The sequence below is a fragment of the Perognathus longimembris genome, chromosome 21 (assembly GCF_023159225.1).
Source record: "Perognathus longimembris pacificus isolate PPM17 chromosome 21, ASM2315922v1, whole genome shotgun sequence".
NCBI lineage: Eukaryota > Metazoa > Chordata > Mammalia > Rodentia > Heteromyidae > Perognathus > Perognathus longimembris.
In genome coordinates this window covers 8,345,055-8,367,455 of record NC_063181.1, presented here as the reverse complement: position 1 = coordinate 8,367,455, position 22,401 = coordinate 8,345,055, and the positions used below count along the sequence as shown (strand labels likewise).

General features: G+C 58.7%; 1 protein-coding gene across 3 annotated transcripts; it reads left to right on the top strand.

Annotated features, from left to right (window-relative positions):
- Positions 1–384: 384 nt before the first annotated feature.
- Sorbs3 (sorbin and SH3 domain containing 3) lies at positions 385–20,555 on the top strand. 3 transcript variants are annotated; one of them, XM_048330460.1, is made up of 21 exons: positions 385–735; positions 2,931–3,087; positions 3,279–3,399; positions 5,667–5,860; positions 6,875–6,938; positions 9,556–9,594; positions 9,972–10,068; positions 11,566–11,653; positions 11,796–11,882; positions 11,983–12,036; positions 12,905–13,057; positions 13,507–13,553; positions 13,960–14,102; positions 14,510–14,559; positions 14,693–14,739; positions 14,936–15,050; positions 16,129–16,254; positions 18,163–18,483; positions 18,647–18,750; positions 19,009–19,115; positions 20,289–20,555. In XM_048330460.1, the coding sequence occupies exons 2-21, from the start codon at positions 2,986–2,988 to the stop codon at positions 20,348–20,350; spliced, it is 2,121 nt and encodes a 706-aa protein (XP_048186417.1). In that variant the 5' UTR covers positions 385–735; positions 2,931–2,985; the 3' UTR covers positions 20,351–20,555. The 3 variants fall into 3 exon arrangements, with proteins under 3 accessions (XP_048186417.1, XP_048186418.1, XP_048186416.1); XM_048330461.1 differs by having other exon boundaries at positions 386–735; positions 3,324–3,399; positions 11,563–11,653; XM_048330459.1 differs by having other exon boundaries at positions 386–735; positions 11,563–11,653.
- Positions 20,556–22,401: the final 1,846 nt, after the last annotated feature.

Sequence of the window (22,401 nt, the reverse complement as noted above, 5' to 3'; positions counted from 1 at the left end):
TGGGAACACGGAGACCCTTCTAACCTCACCCCCGCCCAAGGGACCCCACCCTCATCCTCTGCCGCTGTGGGGCGCGCCCCACAGGCCGCCTCGCGGCTCCCCGGGCCCGCCCCGTGCTCGCAGCACGTGCCGCGGCACCCGAGTTACACGCGCGCGTTTGCACGCGGCCCGGTGTGCGCTGGTGCACGCAGGGACTCCCCGAGTTCCCGGGGGCCGCGGGGCCGGAGCCCTCGGGCGGGCCGCCAGCCCCACGCTCGGGAACTCCCGGCTCCGGGCTCCCCCCGCCCCCCACGCCCCCTGGAAAGGTCGCTGGAAACTCTGAGCGGCCCCGGCCGGCCCCCTTCCCGCGGCCCGTCCTCAGGCTCCCCCGGGACCCTCGGCCGCCTCTCCCGGCGCCGCCTCCAGGCCGGCCCGGCCCCCTCGGCACCGGGCCACCCGCGTCCCCGCGACGCGCCCTGGCCAAGGGCACCGCGCGCCCCGCGCGCTCGGACGCAGGAGGCGCAGCCGCCCTCCTCCCACCCCGCTCGGGCCCGACTCCGCCCGCCGCCCGGCGAACCCCGCGATCCGGCCTCCCGGCGCCCCCTCGGCCTTCCTCTTCCTCGTCGGGCGCTGACCCGGTCACGAGGGCCGCGACAGCTCGCCCGGGTCCCCGCCATCCCTCCCCGCCGGAGCCGGCCAGGGATGCCCCTGCCCTTCCCGGCAGCCCGGGGCGCTTCCACCTGCTCGCGGGGGAAGGTAGGTGCCGGGCAGGAGCGAGGGGCGGGGAGGGCGGAGGCGACCCGAGCCCCTCCTCCGGGGTCGGGGTGGTGGGGAGACTCGAGAGCGGCTCCTCCCTCCCGTCCCTGCCCGGCCGGCCGACGTGGGACTGGAGACTCCCCGGGAAAGCAGAGGGGGAAACGCCCGAGGTCGAGCCCCCGGGGTGGGGGGATCTGCCCCGTGGCAGCCCTTTGGAGCCCGCTGCCTGGGGGAACTTGGGGAGCACCTTTCCTGTGTTGGACGGGAGGAAGGGGGGGTCATCGTCTCTCCGTGGTGCCTCTCTCCACTTGAGAGGTTGTTACTTGCGTCTCCTGGCAGTGCCCAGAGAGCCCCTTCCCATCCCCACCCACACCTGATCCAAAGCCCTGGCACCCCGCCGGAGGGCCCCCGCGGCAAGTCCCCTGCTGGCTGGGCTGAGAGCTGAGAGGAGAGGGATGCAAGGGGAGGGAAGGCCTGTCCACCGACGGCAGAGCTGCTGCTGCTGAGTGGGCAGCTTGGCCTCAAGCAAGGGGCGGGGGGGGGGGGGCCTCCACCAGAACTAGACTCCCCAAGCCTACTGAACTTCCACTCCTTGGCGTGCCTCACTTTCCCCGCCTGGGCAGCTGGGGAGCTAGGGTGTGTCCGGGTTTGGGAAGAGTCCTAATTGGATCCAGCTGTGGAGCTGCCCCTCCTCCAGCTTCAGCTTCCCCCCCCCCTTCCCACCCTCCCTCCCCCTCCAGGAGGGGCTGGCCTGCAAAAGCTGTGTCCCCGAAGGAATCCCCACTAACGCAGACCAGAGTCAAGATGCTGCCCGCAGCCGCCTCCGTGCACTCATGCCAGCCCTTGGGCTTGAGCGGGAAGTGGGTGCCACCATCCCTTCCTGTCCCCACAACGGCTGGATCTTGTCACATGACTGCCTGCTGCACCCACACGGCGCGCGTGCTGATGAGTTGAGGCCACTCTTGTGCACAGCTCCCACGCCGCTCATGAATCCTAGGCACCCCAGGAGTCGTATGCAACACACACACACACACATACACACACACACACACACACACCAGACACCACAGCCCGCACAGGGACCGACCTACAAGGCTCATTTGGCCACGTCTAGAATGCGGTGGAAGTTGGTTCTGCTGTGACCCAACCCATCAGTGAAGGCGAGGAGGCACAGGTTCTGCTCTCAGGGTACAGAAGTCCCCCTGGGGGACAGACCCCCTTCTCCAGGCCCCCCTCCCTTTGTCCTCTGGTACTGGCCTCTTGCTCCTCTCTCTTGCTTTCTTCATCTCTTCTGTCTGGGGTTCTCTTCTGCTGACCTAAGAACTCTCTGGCCTGTTACACATTCAAAACTGAGCCTGAACGAGCAAGAAGAAAGAGAGAGACAGACAGACAGAGACAGAGAGAGCGACAGAGAGACACAGAAAGACAGAAGCGCACATGTGCAGGGAAGCACCCCAAGGCATGCGCTCAGCACCCCCCCCAGAACAGGGGCATGTCCACCTGTGTTGTCACCATGTTTCTCTCACAACCCCCCAATCTCTGACCCCACTGGGTCTCTGCTATTGGCAGATGGCCAGCAAGACCTCCATTACCCCCCCCCCCGCCCCTGTGCTCATGAGTGGGTTTCCTGCCTCAAATGCCCCCACGCTCCTTGGCCCTGGTAGGAATTAGAATGTCACTACAGCTCTGCCCAGTGGACTGTGGGCTGGTGACCCTGCTGGCCTGGGACCAAGTAACTCCTTGTCCCTTCAGGCCAGCAGATGCTACCCAGAGCCTGGGGGAGACAGAGGAACCGAAACAAAGTGTTGTATGTCCAGGCCTGGCTGTCAGCTAGCTGCCACAGTGTCTCCACCCCCCCCCCGTGCCTTGCCGTGGGGGGCAGAGGCCAGTGGCAGGGAGAGCCAAGCAGGGTCTGGCCAGCAGGCCACGGGCCCATTCCTGCCCAGCTTCTCCTCTCCCCCCTCCTTGCCTCCCCTCCCCCACTCCCACCCGGAGCTCCTGCCCAGGGCCTAACAAGCAGCTCATTGTGCCTCTGGGAGCCGGCACGGGCAGCTTGCAGGGCGGGTGCCCAGAGTGGCCTGCTTCCTGGGTCCTTGAGCTCCCACCCAGCTGATCTCAGCCCCCCCCCCAACCCTGGCTTGAGCCCAGAGGGTACCATCCAGCAGAGCTTTTCCTTCCCTCCTCCTTCCCTGCAGAGGACAGGCCAAGGAGAAGCTGACACATCCGGAGCCCTCCAACTTTGACCCGAGCATGCAAGGCCCACCCAGCAGCCTGCCCTCCGAGCTCAGCCTGGACGACTTCATCCCCAGCCACTTCCGGGCCTACGCAGGGCCAACCTTGCGGGGGACACGGGTGAGTGGATCAGGTCGGGGAGAGAGGCTTGCGGGGGTGAGAGGGAGGAAAGAGAGTCCACAGAGCGCTCCCGTGAGCCTCCACGGCTCCCCTCAGGACAGGCTGGCCCTGGGCCCCTTGCCTTGGGGTACAGGCTGTGCCTTGGCAGTCATCCCTGGCCACTTCTGCCGCCCCTGGCCCCCTCCCCACAGGTGCCCGTCCTCCGGAATGGTGGCTCCAACACCCTTAATTTCCAGTTCCATGACCCTGCGCCCAGGACCGTGTGCAATGGCTATACCACCTCCCCAAGGAGAGATGCTGCCCGGCCCCCAGGTGAGCCTGCCCGGGAGCACTGCTGCGAGAGTCCCCTGTGGGGGGTGGGGACCGGAACCCTCTGGGCCTTCACATCCCACGGACGGACGGAGCCGAGAGGGGGTGTAGGCAGAAGAGCAGGGCCTCAAGGCCGCCAAGGTTCCCCAGGCCTGCAGCTCAGCCCAGGGCCCCTCCCCGGAGCCAGTGTGCTGTGCTGACCTTGAATGAGCAATGTCAGGGAGGGAGCAGGCCGCCACTGCCCCTCCCTCCCCAGAAGACGTGTCCTGGGGCCGGGGAGACTGTAGCCCACTAGAGAATCGCCCGGGTGGGGAATGGAAAGGTAGGGAATGTTGGCTGGAAAAGGAGAGGCTGCTCCCCTGCCCCGTCTGTACTCTGACAGTCCAGCAGGAGTGGTAGCTTGCAGACTGGTCAGCCGGCTCCCAGGGTTCTGAGCGCAAGGGAGCTCCTGGGTACAGCCCAACCCTGGGCAATGGCATCGTGTATCCAGCCTTCCCTTGAGGCAATCGGTATGGAACTTCAGTCATTTACCAAGTAATTACTGTCCGGGCACCAGTATTTCACACCTGTAATCCTAGCTACGCAGGAAACAGAGACCTGAGGATTGAGGTTCAAAGCCATCTGAAAAGTCCATGAAACTCATCCCCATAAAGGCTAGAAATGGGGCTGGGAATGTGGCTTAGTGGTAGAGTGCTTGCCTTGCATGCATATGAAGCCCTGGGTTCAATTCCTCAGTACCACATAAACAGAAAAGGCAGGAAGTGGTGCTGTGGCTCAAGTGGTAGAGTGCTAGCCTTGAGCAAAAGAAGCTCAGGGATAGTGCCCAGGCCCTGAGTTCAAGCTCCTGGACTGACAAAAAAAAAAAAAAAAAGCTAGAAATGGAGCTGTGGGTCAAGTGGTAGAGTGCCAACCTTGTACAAAACAGAAAAACAACAACAAAAAAAAAACCCACTAATGGACAGTGCCTAGACTCTGAGTTCAAGCTCCAGTCCTAGCCCCAAAAAACAAATGACAACAACAAAAACCCAAATAATTATTAAATACTTGCAGCACATAGGCTCTGTAAAGGCATTTCACAAGCTGTGTCTCGTGTAGACCACCCACATCCTAGGAGAGAGAGAGGCACAAAATGAACATTAGCTAGCTAACTTCAATCCCAGCTTTATCTGTCTGGAAGCCCTGAGGCTGATGCTAGCCTAGTTCTGGGGAAGTTGGGGACTTAGCAGCCATGACTGGGGGAATGAGCTGTTTCTGAGAGCCGTTGGCTGCTATCTGTGCTTGGGTACAGTAACACTCACTAGATACCACTGAGTCTTTGCCACAGTTATCTTCATCTTACAGTGGTGGATGTTGCGGTCCTGAGAGGGTGACTAATGTGCCCAAAGTCTCACAGTCAATAGGTGGCAGAGCTGGGGGTCTGAATTCACATCTGTGTCCTTCAAGTCTAGGATGTTTTCAGCCACACCCTTGCTGGGGTGTCCCAGAATTATGTGCAAGCAATGATTAACAGCCTTTATTTATTCTATACACACTCAGGACAGTCCCAGGAAACTCTCTCTCTCTCTCTCTCTCTCTCTCTCTCTCTCTCTCTCTCTCTCTCTCTCTCTCTCGTCATGGGGCTTGAACTCAAGGGCCAGGGTGCTGTCCCTGAGCCCTTTTGCTCAAGGATAGTGCTCTACCACTTTGAGCCAGAGTTCCACTGGTTCATTGGAGATAAGAGTCTCACTGACTTTCCTGCCTGGGCTGGCTTTGAACCACAATCCTCAGATCTCAGCCTCCTGAGTAGCTAGGATTGTAGGTATAAGCCACCAGTGCCCAGCTACAAAATCCATTTTTAAGCTATCTTCACAAATAAACAGCCAAGCAAGCACTGGTGGCTTGCACCTGTAATCCTATCTACTCAGGAAGCTGAGCTCTGAGGTTCTCAGCCAGCCTGGGCAGAAAAGTTGGTGCGACTCTTACGTCCAGTTCACTAACAAAAAGCTAGAAGCAAAGGTGTGGCTCAAATGGTGGAGCACCAGCCTGAGGGGAAAAAGCCACATGAAGGTATAAGGCGCTGAGTTCAAGCCCCATACTTGAAGAAAATAAAATATACAGACGCGGAGGTGCTGTGGATGGAGAGATTTGTAGAGTCTACATCATCTACCCAAACAAATCAGATGTTGAAACACTGAACTCTCAGAGATCAAAGTTCTGAGGAACAAAGCCACAAACAAAGTCAGGTGAAGACTCTCCGTCTTCAGCTCATGCACTCCTGCACCTCCCCGCAGACCCTGCCTGGTATCAGACTTGGCCAGGCCCTGGGAGCCGGCCCTCAACAAGCTCGAAGACCCCTGCCTCTCAGCATACCCAGAGCTGGTCATCCACGTGGACCAGGGACAACAAACATCGGGACAAGCGTTGGGTCAAGTACGAGGGAATCGGGCCTGTGGATGAGAGCGGCATGCCCATTGCCCCCCGATCTGTGAGTCCAAGGCTGGGGTGGGGGCGGGGAGGTTCCTGGGCAGGTGGGGGCAGGGATCTGTGCTACTAATTCCACTTCTTTGTGTTAGCCTGGGGGTGTGGCGCAGAAAGACTCTGCCCAGATCACTAAGCAAGGGGTTCAACCATGGTGGTTTTCAGAGGATCAAGAGCCCTGTCATTCTTCAGAGCTCTGTGTGCCTGAGTTGCGCAAGTGAGGGAGGTGTCGATCTTGAATTCCCGCCATGGTCCTAACAGTTGAGAGTGACCACCACAACCACTGAACCTGGCTGGGGCCGCCTCTTTGTTTTGTACCCCCAGGGGCCAGCCAAAGCACTCAAAAAAAAACCACCTTATCCAATTAGTAACGGTCAGGCCCTCCCTCCACCTACCTTCTTCAGTCTGCCTTCATGTCTCAGGCCAGCCATGCTCCCCTCTGCCTCCCAGAGCTGTTTGGAGGCCCAGGGAAGGCCGGTGAGAGGAAATATGCCCCCTGCCACATTGTTACAAAGGGCTGGGGAGGCGGCTCAGTGGCAGCGTGCTTGACTAGCCTGCATGAAGCACTGAGTTCATTCCTTAGTACCACATAAGCAGAAAAAGACGGAAGTGGTGCTGTGACTCAAGTGCCTTACGTAAAATAGAAGCTAAGGTACAGTGCCCAAGCCCCGAGTTCAAGCCCCAGGACTGGATAAACAAAACAAAACACATTCTTACATATCATTACATAGAAGCACATGTTCTTTTCGTGTAAGATGCAAAAAAAAAATGTAGGAAAGACAAGACACATCAAATCTCAAGGGGGTCATTGTCATATACACCGATGGAAGTCCTTCCATGTGTCTCAGTCATACATGACACGCTCATGAAGCTATAAGGCGTCAAAGAGACATTCCTGGCTTACCCAAGGGGCTCAAGGGGGCCAGAGGCACAGCTCACTAAGGAAAAGCTTTCGTGACTTGATCTGGAGAAGAGAGGTTGGGTGATCTGGAAGGGATGACTTTGCGTTTTCTGATCTCAGAGTGTTGGCAGCCCCAGAGACTGGTATCGGCAAATGTTCCAGCAGATTCACCGGAAAATGCCAGGTTAGACACCCTGCCGGAGCCCACTCTTCACAGAGTAGACTCTGGCAGAGCTTGAGAGGGAGGGGCCAAAATGCGGAAGTGGACCTAACTGCTTCTGAGAGTCTCCACACACTCGGGCTCTTAGGTGAGCAGGTCCCAAAATAGGCAACCTTGGTGTGGTGGGGCATACTTGTAATCCCAGCACTCAGGAGGTAGAGACGGGACAGCCTCAAGTTCCAGGCCATCCTGGACTACAGAGCAAGAGCCTATCAAGAAAACCAAATGAGAAAAGGAGGGAGGGAGGGAAGGAGAAAGGGAAGGAAGCAAAGAAAGAAGGAAGGAAGGGAGAAAAAGAAAGAAGGGGGAGAGAGAGAGAGAGAGAGAGAGAGAGAGAGAGAGAGAGAGAGAGAGAGAGAGAGTCTCCTTATCCACTCTAGAACATCCTGGACCTGAGGTCAAACCCTGATGGTGAAGGAGCCAACCAGCAGAGGGCGCTCCAAAGCCCAGAGGGAGCGAGCCACATGCCTGGTGGTTGGGGGCCACCAGGCAGGAGGCCCGGGCTGGGGTTAGGTGGTCAGTTCACACTGGCCTTTGAGCCTATGGTGAGGCCTCCAGCCTCTCAGTGACCTGCTTTGACAGTGACAGCAGAAAAGGCGCTGCCAGGCGCCGAGGAGATGGTGGCAAGGGTGACAGATTCAGCTGCTGGCTAAGATTGAAAAAGGCTACCCATGAAACTGCCACTTGAGGCTAGAGGGGTGCCATGGATCAAGACGCATTGTCTTCATAAACTGCTATGTGAAATGGCAGCTCCTTTGTACAACTACTTAAAGATACTTTTTTGTTTATTTGTTTTGTTTTTGTGGCCAGTCCTGGGGCTTGGACTCAGGGCCTGAGCACTGTCCCTGGCTTCTTTTTGCTCAAGGCTAGCACTCTGCCACTTGAGCCACAGCGCCATTTCCAGCTTTTTTCTATATATGTGGTGCTGAGGAATCAAACCCAGGGCTTCATGTATGCGAAGCGAGCACTTTACCACTAGGCCATATTCCCAGCCCTTAAAGATACTTAAAAAAAAAAACAAACCTTGGGGTGGGGGAGGGGAATGAAACCTCAAAGTAAAAAAAAACTAAGGTAGATGAGGACAATGGCAAGGAATGATGAGACACGCGTGGGCGTGTTATGTACACGCACGCGTGCATGCACCGTAAATGCCATGTAAATGGTCGCTATGCTACACTGTATAGGGAATAATAAATAAGTTCGTACGTGTTTGATATACGTATGCTATTTTTAGCGTTGAATCCTTGGATATGAAACCCATGCTTATAAAGAGCCAACTGTACTTTAAAACCCCTAAGGTAGCTGGGTGCCCTTGACTATGCCTAGACTCCTAGCTCATCGGGAGGCTGAGATCTGAAGATCTAAGTTCAAGGCCAGCTCAAGCAGCAAAGCCCCAGAGACTCCATCTCCAAGTAACTGACAAAATGCCGGCGTGGAGTCACGGCTCAAGTGCTGAGGGCTGGCGGTGAACAAGAAAGCCAGAGCTAAGTGAGAGCTTCAGGCTCTGTGTTCAAGCCCCAGGAGACCCGCAAAAAAAAATAATAAATAAACAAACAAATAAGCAAAATCCTTCAGGTAGCCGAGATCTCAGGGAGAGGGAGAGACACCGTCTCCAGGCATGTGGGTGCCTAGCCCGGGAGGGTGCAGAGGGGTAGCCTGGTGAGAGAGGAGGGAGGGAGTTGTGCTGACGAGGCCAGGGGGTCAAGCAAGATGAAGACTTGGGGCTGATCGCTGTCTTGGCATCCACGGCCCGAGTAGGGTGAGGTGCTCGGTGGGTGTGGGCGTGGGTGGCTCTGAGGAGGAGGCGCAGCAGCGAGAGGAAAGGGGGTCGGGCTGGGCTGACTGGAGCGTAGCTCTTCCCAGAGAGCCTCAGGCGTTCCTGCACGCTGGAAGGGTTTGGGCAAAGGGAACTAAAGCCCTTAGAAGGGAGCAGTCGGGGAAGGGAAAGCCAGAGCGTCCAGGGCAGTGGTCAGGAAAGGGTGTGTGTATGTGTGTGTGTGTGTGTGTGTGTGTGTGTACAGGTGGAAGGAGCTGGGTGTGGGGCCAGGCTGTGTGTGTGTGTGTGTGTGTGTGTATACAGGTGGAAGGAGCTGGGTATGGGGCCAGGCTGTGTGTGTGTGTGTGTGTGTGTGTGTATGGGTGGAAGGAGCTGGGTGTGGGGCCAGGCTGTGTGTGTGTGTGTGTGTGTGTGTGTGTGTGTGTATGGGTGGAAGGAGCTGGGTGTGGGGCCAGGCTGTGTGTGTGTGTGTGTGTGTGTGTGTGTATGGGTGGAAGGAGCTGGGTGTGGGGCCAGGCTGTGTGTGTGTGTGTGTGTGTGTGTGTGTGTGTACAGGCTGTGTGTGTGTGTATGGGTGGGAGGAGCTGGGTGTGGTCCCAGGCTGCTGCCCCATTGGCTGGCTCAAGCTTGACACCCTCCCCCGAGGCCACCCTCCCAATTCCTTCTCTCCCTGGGGACATTCTTTCAGGTCGGGACTCAGCCCCTGCAGTAGGTGGGAAGGAGGCGGGGCGGGGCGGGCGGCCTCCTGGGGCGTCCTCTCAGTACTTTCTGTCCCCTGTGTGACCTGGTACTTTCTGTTCCCAGACCTGCAGCTGGACTGGGCCTCTGAGGACCCACTCAAAGGTGAGGGGAATGGGCGGGGCCGGCTTGTCCCCAGCCCTGTGCCTGCCTGCCCCCCTCCCCCGGGGGAGCTGGGACGGTCACCCCACCGGGCTCCTGAGCTCCCCCAGGGAACAGCTGGATTTCACTGGAAGACGTTCTGATGGCTCCCACGAGGAGCTCTAAATTCAGGACTCTGGCTTCCATGTTGGCCAGATGCTCCCCAGCCCCTCTTCCCTCCTCTGCACAATGGGGACCCTACCTTCTCCAAAGCTCTTCTGCCACCCGGGGCCCGCCTCTGCACCTAGGAGCCAGTCACCAAGGAACGAGGGTGGAGGTGGGCTCTGTCACCGGGAGGGGTCATCCAACGTCTGTCCCGGCCTTCCTTCCTCCACTTCCAGGGATTTCCTCCTGTGCCTCCTCTGCAGAGCCCAGGTATCCGGGGCCCTCGCAAAGACCCGCATCCAGGAGTGGCCACCAGCCAGTGACTCCTAGCGGGTGAGCTGCACCCTCCATTTCCCAGAGGGGGACTGGCGCCCCCTCGTGGCCACACCTGGCACAGACTCGGGGCCCAACCCCCTGGCGGTGGGGCGGGGGTGGGGGGGAGAAGGTGGCCTTTCCTAGTTTGGAAGTTTTTTTTTTACATACTTTTACTACAATTGTGAACATTTGTGTTTGTAGGAGGACTTCATCCCTGTAAGGATTTAGGGGCCACGTGTGGGGTGTCATGGGGACTGGGGTCAGAAACTGTGAAGAGCGGATTGGCTCTGTGGCTATCCGCTTTGAAACCTGAGGGAAAACAAACATTGTGGGTGAAGCCCAGTTCCTGCCCAGGTACTGAGAGGCGTCCTCCAGCGAGCCGAGGTGGAAATGCTTCCCTCTGGGTACACTTCTGGGGCCCTGAAGGGGTTGCACCCTGCCTTGAGTCTGGGAACTCCAAAGTTAAATCCATGAGCTGCTTGTGCCCTCTAGCGCAGCCATTAACGACCTATGGCTTAGGTATCATCACCGGGAGAGAAACAAGAGCTCCAGACAGAACCCAGAGTTGGGATTCCAGCCAGTGCCACCTGCCACCAGCCATGTGATCCTGGGTCACTTAGCCAGAGCCTAGGTACCCCTGCCTTGCAAGTGGGGACCACAGGAGGTATATATGCATCCTGCATCATGATTGGCACATAGCCAGTCCAATACAGAGCCAATGATGACTAGAACTTCCTTCCATTAGGAACAACACATTCCATTCTCATGATCACTCTTAATTGCTAATATCAGAGGAAAGTCATAATTATAGCTAACAACTGCTGACCCTGTGGTTAGACATTCCATCGCTGGCTAAGCTTCATATAGGAGTTCTGCTTGGTAGAAATCTCCAGATTCAAAACAGCATCTGGGGCATTAAAGGCAGCCAGGAGAGGAGCCCTGAAGGCACTCGGGTAGATGGCATCGTGTAGTGCCTCCAGGGCTGGGGTGGCCCCTGAATCCACCCCCTGCCCACCCTCTGTGGAACAGATGCCCAGGGAGCAGGAATAATTTGCCTGGGTCTCCTGTTCTGGGCTGTTTCCTTGGAATAGGATGTCACCCTTTATTCTTGGCCCTGGGTGTAAGACCTCACAACTGTGGAAGCCAGAAGAGCAGCTGCAGCATCCAGCCCGTCAAACACAACGCCGGACTGTAGGAAAGGGTTGGCCACCCGTGGCACGGATGTTTGTGCCGGGCCTCCTCCTGGGCACCTCACCCTAGTTCCCCCACTGAATCACGTCCACTGACGGGTCTTGAATGGAGCACCATGTAATTTGCCCAGAGTTCTCTTTGCTACTTAGGTGGTGAAGTCGGAACTTGCACGCTCGCATACTTTCACGATAACACTTTCCACAGGAAGGCGCCAGGTGGCATAGGCCCACGGGGATTGGATAGACAGAAGGCCCTTCTTCCAGGGCTGGGTGCTCCCTCATGCCTCAGTTTCCCTTTGGACGTGTTACTCTCTTTCCTCAGAAGAAGCTGGGAACACCCTGAAGAGGCACCTAGAAGCACTTTAAACTATAATCCTGGAGTATCCTCCTCAAGGCTCCAGCCTCCACATCAGGTAGCCCACCCACCCCTCTCCCCACAGGGCCCCCCAGCTGCCCGCTGCCTGGCCAGGCTCCTCAGGAGAGCCTGGGGTAGCGGGGGCCGCAAGCCCATGGTCTGGAGTCTGGACAGAGCCTGGGTTCCCCACATCCATACAGGTGTCCAAACGCAGAGAGAAGGCGGAGAATGTTTGGACAGAAGACTCCTGGAACCAGTTTATGCAAGAAATAGAGACTGGGCAGAGGGTGAGTGACGCCAGGCCTTCTGGGAGTGGACGCACCCCCCTCCGCCGGAGCGTTTGGAAAGCGTGTTTATTCCCTCCCATGTTCCTTTCCCACCGTTCAGCCCAAGAAACCACTGGTGGATGACCCTGTGGAGAAGACCTCCCAGCCCATCGAGGTGAGGACAGCTGAGGTGTGGGTGGAAAAGAGGAGTCTGGGTTCTGTGGGCCCTGGTGAATATGGGAAAAGCCAGGGGAACCGGCTCTGATTCTCATGTCCCTGGACCCCAGAAGGGTACCTGGGCTCACAGTCAATGCCTAACACGGGTTGGCCAGAACCCGAGCAGGGCGCGTCCGTGTGCACGACTTGAGCTTAGGTCCTACAAGCGTTGCCTGACCTGATTGTCCAAGGCTGGTCCTCTTACTACTCGAGCCTCACTTCTACGCCCAGCTTTGTGCTGGTTACACTGGAAATAAGAGTCCCTCTGATTTGTCTGCCCCGGCGGGCTTTGAAGCTCAATTCTCAAGCCAGGGCTACAGGTGGGGTCCAGGGAACTGCTGAATGTGGAGCTCGGCTTGGCTAGGTAGAGTCTGCTCTGGGGAGAAGACTAAGCGGAGGGGGGGGGGGGCGTGGAGTGTGGGGGGGGTGAGCACACGTGAGCATGCGTGTGTATTCGTGTGTGTGTCATGCAGGCCAGTGACATGGGCAGCATGGGGGGGGCCGGGGAGGGGATTGGGGAAGCCAGGCCATGGAAGGCCATAGAAGAAGTTGGAGAGGAAACAGGGGGCCTTTCAGGCTCCTACACTGAGGCCTAACACGGGGACACCCCCAGGAAAACACTGGCACTGCCAGCACCCCAGAGTCCTAGGTGAGGGGAGGTGGCAGGGTACCTTCCCAGGACACCCTGAGCCCCACCTTCCTAGTCCCCCTCCCCCAACTGAGGCCTGCCACCTGGCCGGTGCCCCACATCTGACCTCTGACCAGCAGGCCCCCACCCCAGTGCAGTGCCCTCCTCCATCCAAACAGCTCCCCACCCCGCCCCCCAGATTCTGCTGGAGAGAGAGCTGGCCAAGCTGAGCGCCGAGCTGGACAAGGACCTGCGGGCCATCGAGACCCGGCAGCCGTCTCCCAAAACGCCCACCTCGGGGGGTAGCCCCCTCACCCCCCCCAAAGGACCAGCCTCCATCGCGCCTCCCAAGGTACCAGCCCCCCACCCTGTCCCCCAAGGCATAGCCTCCAGTGTGACCCCACCACCACACCCTGCCCAGGGCCACCCCCATGTCACCCAGCGTGGGGCGCCCCTGAGCGAACTTCAGCCCTTTCTGCGGAAAGGGGCGTCCAAGGGACCCCTAGGGACCGTCCTGGCCCGGTCCTGACGTCAGGCCTGCGCCCCCTTCCCGCCGCCCCTGGGACCCCGACCTGCAGCCGGGCTGCGGCCTCCCCGCCCCGCGCGCGCGCCCTGGCCCGGCCTCCCCAGCCCGCCCCGCGCTTCCTCCGGGCGCCTCTAGGACCCCGCGTCCCGCCCGCCCGCCCTCCCTCCCTCCCGCCCGCCCTCCCGCCCTCCCCGGCACAGAACTTTTCCGGAGGCGGCGGCTGCGGCTGCCCGGCCCGGGTCCTGGCCCCGATCGCGCCCCGTCTCCCCGCACAGAGCTCGCCAGCGCCCCGACGGGTCCCGGAGCAGCGACTCCCGGCCAGGTGAGCGGCGGCGCGGGCCGGGGTGCGGGCCGGGGCCGGGGCCGGGGCCGGGAGGGGACGTGGCGGGGCGCGCGGGGCGCGGGCGCGCCCGGAGAGGGGGAGCCGGGAGAGGAGGGGCGCGGAGAGCCGGAAAGCAAGCGGCCCGGGGACGGAGGCCCCGCGCCCGCCCCGCACGGGGCTGCCCCGCGCCCGCCCCAGGCCGGGCACCGGGGCACCGGGGCACCGGGGCACCGCCCGCGCCTCCCCTCGCGGGGCCCGGCCTCGCCCTGCCCTGCCCGCCCGCCCGCCCGCGGCTCGGGAAGCAGGACGTCCTGTGGAGCGCCGCCCGGGACCCGGAGACGCCTCGGGGAGCCCGGGGCGGGGGCGACGCCCGTCCAGGTGGCGCGTGTGCTCCGTGTCCCCGCAGCCCCACCGCAGGCTGGAGGTCCAGCTCCCCGCATGCACCTTACCTGGGTCCCGCCCGACCCCTGAGCCCCCACAGAATGGCAGATGGAGGAGGAAGCCCCTTCCTGGGCCGCAGAGACTTCGTTTACCCTTCTTCAGCCCGAGGTAAGACCACGTCCTTTATCTTTTTTTTTGTGCCAGTCCTGGGGCTTGAACTCAGGGCCCAAGCACTGTCCCTTCCTTAGTTTTTTTCTTTTTTTTTTTGCTCAAAGCTAGCACTGCACTACTTGAGCCACAGCTCCACATCTGGCTTTTTTCCTGGTTAATTGAAGCTAGGAGTCTCAGGATGGCTTTGAACTGCAATCCTCAGATCTCAGCCTCCTGAGTAGCCAGGCTTACAGGCCTGAGCCACTGGCGCCCGGCCTGTTGGGTTTGTTTTTGTCCTCACCTGGCCGTCTGCTCACCCGACGAGCCCCTGGCTCCTGGGGTGTGGCATCCGTCCTGCGTGGGGACAGGTGTCACCCAGCCCCGGAGGCCTCACCTCCTCGAGCTGAAGCCATGCTTCTCCGCAGAATCTAGCATCCGGGAAAGAGGGAGCAGCCCCGCCAGGAAGGAGGAGAAGGTAGGGAAGTGGCAGGTGCCTGGGGCGGGGGTGGGGGGGTGGGGGGGTGGGGGGGGCCTGGGCAGACCGCTGTGGTTCCAGACCACCCCAGCCCGGCTGAGGTGACCCACTCTGCCCTCTCTCCCCTGCCCAGAGGAAGGCTGCCAGGCTCAAGTTCGACTTCCAGGCACAGTCCCCCAAGTAAGTGGTCCTTCCTCTTCCATCCTGCACCAGCTCTGCTCTGGGAGGGAGGGAGGGAGGAAGGGAGGCATCCCCAGATGGGCGGGGGGGGGGGGGTAGGGCCCATGCCCAGGGTAAGGGTCTGAAGCCAAGGAGGTGAGGTGAGGAAGGCCTCCGCTTCCTGGGCTTCCTGTGACGTTCTCGCTCTGGCCGGCAGGGAGCTCACACTGCAGAAGGGTGACATTGTTTACATCCATAAGGAAGTGGACAAGAACTGGCTGGAGGGCGAGCACTACGGCCGGCTGGGCATCTTCCCTGCCAATTACGTGGAGGTGAGTGGGCTCGATGAGAGCCAGCCGCAGCCAGGCGGGGAGAGACCTGGTGTCCTGGATCTAAAGGCCGAGCGGCAGGGCCCACCGCTCTTTGAATGCCCTGGGGCCAGAGGTGTCTGAGGCCGGAGGGGACCAAGTCAGCCGGAAGCCACCAAGCCATCGGGGTCTGTTTCCCTCACTACCTGGGGGATGAGAGGAGGTTGTTCCTGTCTCACCCAGGGAGTTTCTTCAGTGACTCAGCAACGCTTGACTAAGACTGAGGTTCCGAGTGCAAGTTCTGGCCTTGATAGAAACCTACAGGTTGTCTTTGGTGATTGTGTCTTAAAGAATGTCAGTCACTACTGAGAGTTGAATTTGGGGTCAGGTGCTAGCCCTGAGCTTTTCTGCTCAAAGCTCCCTCACTTGAGCCACAGCACCACTTCCAGCTTTTGCATGCTAATTGGAGATGTCTTAGGAATTTCCTGCCTAGGCTGGCTTTGAACCGTGATCCTCAGATCTCCGCCTCCTGGGTAGCTAGGATTACAGATGTGAGCCACCAGCTCCTGGCTCTTCTCTTTTTAATCTCAGAAGTGATTGCCTGTATTTTTTTTCCAGGTACTGACAATGTGCATTATCTTTTACTCTGGCCAGAGATTTATTCATTTTCTCGATGTTTTCAAAAGAAACAGCTTTTGATCTTGTTACTTTTTCCTCTGTTGTTTTTGTTTGCAATTTCATTCATTACTGCCTCTTGATTCATTCCTTCTTTCTGCTTATTTTAGGTTTCATTTGCTTTTCCCTTTTTGCCTTGCTAGAACAAAAGTTTAGGTTACGGATTTGAAACATTTCCCCACCCCCACCCCAAGACAAGCATCTAAGGGTATAAATGTCCCTCTAGAAACTGCTTTAGCTGCATCCCACAAATTTTGATTTTTTTTTTATTCAACTTGTGTGTTTCATTCAATTATGTGTTAGATTATTGTTTAAGGCTCTTGAGTTAAGAACTCCCTTACCCAAAGACTAATCTCTCAGGTGCGTATAATATATATATATATGTGTGTACCTGGGCACAGCTGTTCACGGGGCCTCTCTCCTGCAGGTGTTGCCGGCCGATGAGATCCCCAAGCCCATCAAGCCCCCCACCTACCAGGTGGTGGAGTACGGAGAAGCCCTGGCCCTGTACAACTTCAAGGGCGAACTGGAGGTGGAGCTGTCCTTCCGCAAGGTCAGGCCAGGCAGGAAGTGGTAGGGATGGTGGGTGGGTTGGGGGTGGGGGGCAGGTGAAGGCATAGATTAGTGTGCAGACACAAAAAGTTTTTTTTTTTCTGAGTCAGGTATGAAATGGACTCCGGGGAATGGCAACAGGTTTTTTTCTTTGTCTATAAAACAAGTCAAGTATTCCTATTTGTAGTCTTTTCTTTTTAAGTGCTGGTCTTTGGACTTGAACTCATGGCCTGGGTGCTGTCTCTGAGCTCTTTTTCTCAAGGCTAACACCGTACTACTTGTGCCACAACTCTACTTCTGGCTTTGTGGTGGTTAGTTGGAGATAAGAGTCCCAGAATTTTCCTACTCAGGCTGGCTTCCAACTGTGATCCTCTGATTTTAGCCTCCTAAGGAGTTAGGGTTATAGGTATGAGCCACCAGTGCTCAGCTCTGTACCCATTTTTACTTATTTATTGCCAGTCCTGGGGCTTGAACTCAGGGCCTGGGCACTGTCCCTGGCTTCTTTTTGCTCAAGGCTGGCACTCTACCTCTTGAGCCACAGCGCCACTTCTGGTACTGAGGAATTGAACCCAGACTATCATGTGTTGTAGTAGGCAAGCACTCTACTGCTAAGTCACCTTTCCAGTCCTCTGTACCCATTTTTAAAAGCTGTTTATACCATCCACAGGTAGGTAGACCCTGAGGCATAGCCAGCCTTTTTTTCTTTTTTTCTTTTTAACTCAGGGCCTTACACTCTCCTTTAGTTTTTTGGCTCAAGGCTGGCTTGCTACCACTTGAGCCACAATCCCATTTCCAACATTGAAGATAAGAGTCTTTTGGATTTGTCTGCCTGGGCTGACTCTGAAGCTTGATTTCAGGTCTTAGCCTCCTGAGTAGCTAGGGTTATAGGTGTGAACCATCAGAGTCTGGTTCATCTGTATGTTTTCTTGGCTATTATTAGATCATCATCATCATATTATTATTATTATCATTATTTATTATTATTATTTTGGTCAGGACTTGGGGCTTGAATTCAGGGCCTGGGCACTCTGCCAACTTGAGCCACAGTGCCACTTCTGGCCGTTTTCTTTTTTTTTTTTTGGCCAGTCCTGGGCCTTGGACTCAGGGCCTGAGCACTGTCCTTGGCTTCTTCCCGCTCAAGGCTAGCACTCTGCCACCTGAGCCACAGCGCCGCTTCTGGCCGTTTTCTGTATATGTGGTGCTGGGGAATTGAACCTAGGGCCTCGTGTATCCGAGGCAGGCACTCTTGCCACTAGGCTATATCCCCAGCCCAAATTTTTAACTGTATTTTTTTGTGTTTTCTTTTTTTGGTACTGGGATCGAACCCAGGACGCTGCACTTGCTAGGCAAGCGCTTTGCCACTGAGCTACATCCCAGCCCTTTGGCCGTTTTCTATATATGGGGTGCTGAGGAATTGAACCCAGGGCTTCATGTATACGAGGCAAGCACTCTTGCCACTAGGCCATATCCCCAGCCCCTAATTCTTTTTTTTTTAATTTTTATTTTTTTGCCGGTCCTGGGACTTGAACCCTGGGCTCGAGCGCTGTCCCTGAGCTCCTTTTTGCTCAAAGCTTCCCAGCTGCCTGGTGCTTTTCTCCCCTTAACACTTGAGGAAACCAAGCTCGGAGGGGCCGCACGGCGGGGCCTTGGCAGAGCCAGGTTTGCCAGGTGTGATCAGCTGGAGCCTCGCGCCTCCTCCAGGGAGACGGGAGCTCAATGGAGGGAAGAGGCCCCAAGAGGAGGGACTCCCTTAGAGCTCAGAGGGCCCCCTGCTCCTGACCGCGCCGTCCAGCCAGGTGCCCTTGGCTAACCTGCTGCCCTGTTCTGGACCCAGCCCCTTGGGAGGGTCAGCACCCCCAAGGTGGGCACCCCGGGGACGCCCCATGGACACCCCCCCTCCCGTCCCCAGGGCGAGCGCATCTGCCTGATCCGCAAGGTGAACGAGAACTGGTACGAGGGGCGCATCACGGGCACCGGGCGCCAGGGCATCTTCCCCGCCAGCTACGTGCAGGTGAGCCGCGAGCCCCGGATCCGGGTCTGCGAGGACGGCGCCCAGCTGCCCGCGTCGCCCCGCCTGAGCGCCGCCGCCGCCGCCGCCCGCAAGGCCCGCCACCCCAGCTCCCCGTCGGCGCCCCGCAGCCCCGCGGACCCCACCGACTGGGGGGGCCGGACCTCCCCGCGCCGCGCCGGCTTCTCCTTCCCCGCCCAGGAGCCCAAACCCCAGACACAGGTGAGGCACCCTGCGCCTCCCCAACGTCTCCTCCCTGGCCGGGGGGGGGGGGGGCTGCGCGGGGACACCCCCAACCTTGGGGACGCCTCCTGGGTCCGGGTGGACACCTGTCCACCCATCCCGCCCCCCTTATGGTCTCCTTCCTGTGACCCCCCCCCCCCAGAGTGTCTGCTCCCCTGGGCCAGCCCAGCCCTGCCCTCGGAGCCCCAGCCGGCCTCCCGACCTGGAGAGCTCCCCCTCCAACACCTCACAGATACACTGGACCCCGTGAGTGCTCGCAGGGTGCTCTCGGGGGGCTGGGGGGGGGGCACAGGGCTGAGCACTCCTCCCAGAGCTGGTCCTGTCCCACCCAGAGATTGGGAAACGCCTGTCAGGAGGCGCTTGTCTCTGCAAAGCCCGGGCGATGTGGGGGTCGGGGAGGAGGGCACGGGGCACCCCGGGCACCCGGGACCAGGCACAGGAGGTGGCGTTCCTCCCAAGGGAGAGGGCTGGGGTCCCCGGCGACCCCCGTGTCCTTCCCCACAGGTTCCGGGCCATGTACCAGTACCGGCCCCAGAATGAGGACGAGCTGGAGCTGCGGGAGGGGGACCGCGTGGATGTCATGCAGCAGTGTGACGACGGCTGGTTTGTGGGTACGAGGGCCTGGGGAATGGGTGGGGGGCAGGCCAAGGAGGGGGGTACCTCAGGGTCGCCAAGGAGACAGGCTGCTGCACCTGCATCGGCGGCCCAGCGAAGATTCATGGCGGGACCTGCCCACCCAGCCTCGGCCCTGGCCACCGGGCAGGCCTGGCACCGGGTACGGTCCTGAAGCCGGCGTGTCTGTTAGTCACCTTCCTTCATGTCCCGACGAGGGGCGTGGCCCTGGGACACTGGCCGAGTCTAGCATGGTAGATGGAGTCACGGACTCAGGACAGAGTTCCTGACCCAGAGACCTTTGCTCCTTTCTGCCTCCTGGGGCAGAAGACCTGGGTGGAAAGAACCCGGCCTGGCACCGTGTCTCCCGTACCCCACCCACTCCTCCAGCCCGGGAAGACATTGCCCTTGAGCACAGTGCAGGCAGAAGACCAACACAGGGAACCTTAGGCTGGGCGCTAGGTGACCCAACCAAGTCTCCCATGACCAGTGGTGAGCTTCAAAGATGAGGGAAGGGCAGGGGAAGCACTTGAGGAGATGAAGGGAAAAGGTGGGTTCTCTGGCCGGGTATGAACATCTGTGGGTGGGTGGGCAACACAGAATGGCAGCTCAGGAGGGCGGGCGGCCCTGGGCATCCGTTTACACAAGGGCAGGATTTCATTTCATTCTCCTGCATTCCTAGCATCCCCCTCCTTCGCCCCATGACCCAGGCCTCCTTGGGGTGGGGTGGGGGGTCACAGCGGTTCAGACAGAAGCTTGAATTGTAGCTGCTGCTGCACCCGTGAGCAGCCCGGTGGTTTCGTTTTCTTGGACCTTACCCCTCCAGCTCTGAAATGAGGGCTCCTCCCTGCGTCATCCTGTGATTCACACTCCTGCTTCCTGGGTTTTGTGGAGAAGGGTGGCGTTCCTTATTCGGTCCGGTGTTTGAAGTGTGCAAGTGTTGATGGCTCCTTCAATTTTTTGGTTGTGGCATTTGCGAGTGCAACTGCTGCCTATCCAAGTGTCTGCCACTAGGGGGCAGGAATGAAGACAGGAAGTGAAGCGCCCCCTGCTCCCTGGGAAGAGGACTCTTCTCCACATGCAGTTCCGGATGCCGCCGGCAGGGGGAGCCACACTCCCCTTTCATGGAGAAGCGGGGCTTCAGGGGATGTTCTCTCTCTTGCTTCTTTCAGGTGTCTCCCGGAGAACCCAGAAATTTGGGACCTTCCCTGGAAATTATGTAGCCCCGGTGTGAGTGGTGCATCCTCAGGGCACCTTGGAGCCAGCATGGTTGGGGTGGGGAGCGGTAGCACTTATAAGAGGGAGCGAGGCTCCTCCACATCCTCCTCCCCGGCATCTGCAGAGACCCCAGCAGCCTTCTCCTGGAGCCCCCTCGAAGCCTCCTGGACTGATTCCCACCACAGCTCACAGGCATTCCTCCGACAGCCTCTTTATCCCCCCAAATACAGACGTCTGCTTTGAAGTGGAGACTGACTCCATGCCTTATTGAGACCAGACCCCTGGTCCCCTCCTGCCCTCCCTCCCCCCTCCCCCCCCAGTATTTCCCCTAACAGGGACCGGCTCCCAGCTTCACCCCCATGGGGTTCCACTAACAAGGACCAGTTCCCTACCCTGGCAGAGACCAAAGGCCTTCTGGGTGTGCAGAGCTCCCCCCCATTTTGCCAGCTTGCCTGCTTCCCCTTCGCCTTCTGGTCTCCAGCTGGGCCCAGGAGCAAGTTGGGGGACAGAGGCAGTACCAGGCCTAGCAAGAGGTCTTGCCTCGAGGTTTCCTCTTGGCAGAGGCTGCCGAGCCCCGGGTTCTGCTGCTGTACGAGCTCTGCTGGCGTCGCCCCACTATTTACAGGCAAACCCGCTTGGGCCTCCCCCTGTCCCCCAGCTCTCCCCAGTGCCCGGGGTCCTTCTGAAAGGGAATGTAAAATAAATCTGAATAGCGGGGACCTCGTGCCTAAGTTCTATTCCTTTGGGGGCTGGAGAGGCCACTTAGGGTTGTAGGAATTCTTTCTGCCGTGTGCCATGCTAGGAGGAGCAGGCATATGACAGACTGGAAAAGCACCGTGGCTGTCTAAGCTCTCGGCCCAGGGGCATCAGCACGGCCCCCAAACCAGAGCTGGAGAGGGAACGTGGCCTCGTCTCTAGGTGGTTTTGATTCTGGAGCTGTCACCGGGAGCTTGCTAGACCAGACCAGAGGGCATTTCTAACTCGTCTCCAACTGTTTTCCTTCTCTGTGTTCCATTTCCACACCGAAGCTTTTGTGTGTGTGTGTGTGTGTGTGTGTGTGTGTGTGTGTGTGTGTTTATTTTCTTCTTCGGACTCAAGTCTTTGATTGTCAATTGTCAGGCAAGTGGGAGGGTGGGACACAGCTAGCCAACACAGCTATTCCAGCCTAAGTTTAGAGTGTGTGTGTGTGTGTGTGTGTGTGTGTGTGTGTGTGTATACACCAGTACTGGGGCTTGAACTCAGAACCTGAGCTCTATCCCTTTTTCACTCAAGGTTGATGTGCCTGCCCTTTGAACCACAGCTCCACTCTGGCTTTTGGGTTGCTTAAGGAGATGAGGTCTCATGGGCAGCCCTTCCCAGGCTGCCTTGAAACCCTGATTCTCAGGTCTCAGCCTCCTGGTGGCTATGATTACAGGTTGCCGGCTTCTAGAGCGTATCATCCATGGCATAGCCCACCTCCGGCTGGGCTCCTCCATATAAAGACACAGCTCCCCTCGTGGGCTGCTGCTTCGAACTGAATCCAGAGCCCGGTGTGAGCACACACGTCTACCGTGAGCATCCCAACAGACAGGCTCTGAGAACGTCCTGTCACATCACGGTTAAAGGCTGAAGTCAGATCCCTGCACAAAATCTATCAAGCGCTCCCGCTGTCGTGGTCAGAGGCCCGGCAGGAGGAAGCCACCCAGGAGTCCAGCCTTGCCCTGGAGTGGCTGAGGGTGGGGCTGCGTCTCCAGGTTCTTCCTGGAGCTTGAGGCAGTCCTCCCCGGGACTGGTTTCTAGTTCCATGAAGACAAGGAAGGGCCTGAGCCCCCCAGGGCAGTGGCGGGGACCTGGCTGCTTCCTGAAGCCGGGGGTGCGGCCTAGGTCCAGCAGTGGTTAAACAGCAGCTTGCAGAACAAGACCTACGCGTCCTTCATCCGCTCCCTCCACCCAGGGCTCCCCACGGTCTTGGCACTCAATGGGCAGGTCCAGCCCATCCTCAGCTGGGGTGGCCTGCTCCTCGGGCCCCCGCCTGCCCTGCCCTTGACTCCCTGTCTGAGCTGTTTGCTTTCCCTGCTGCCCTCATGA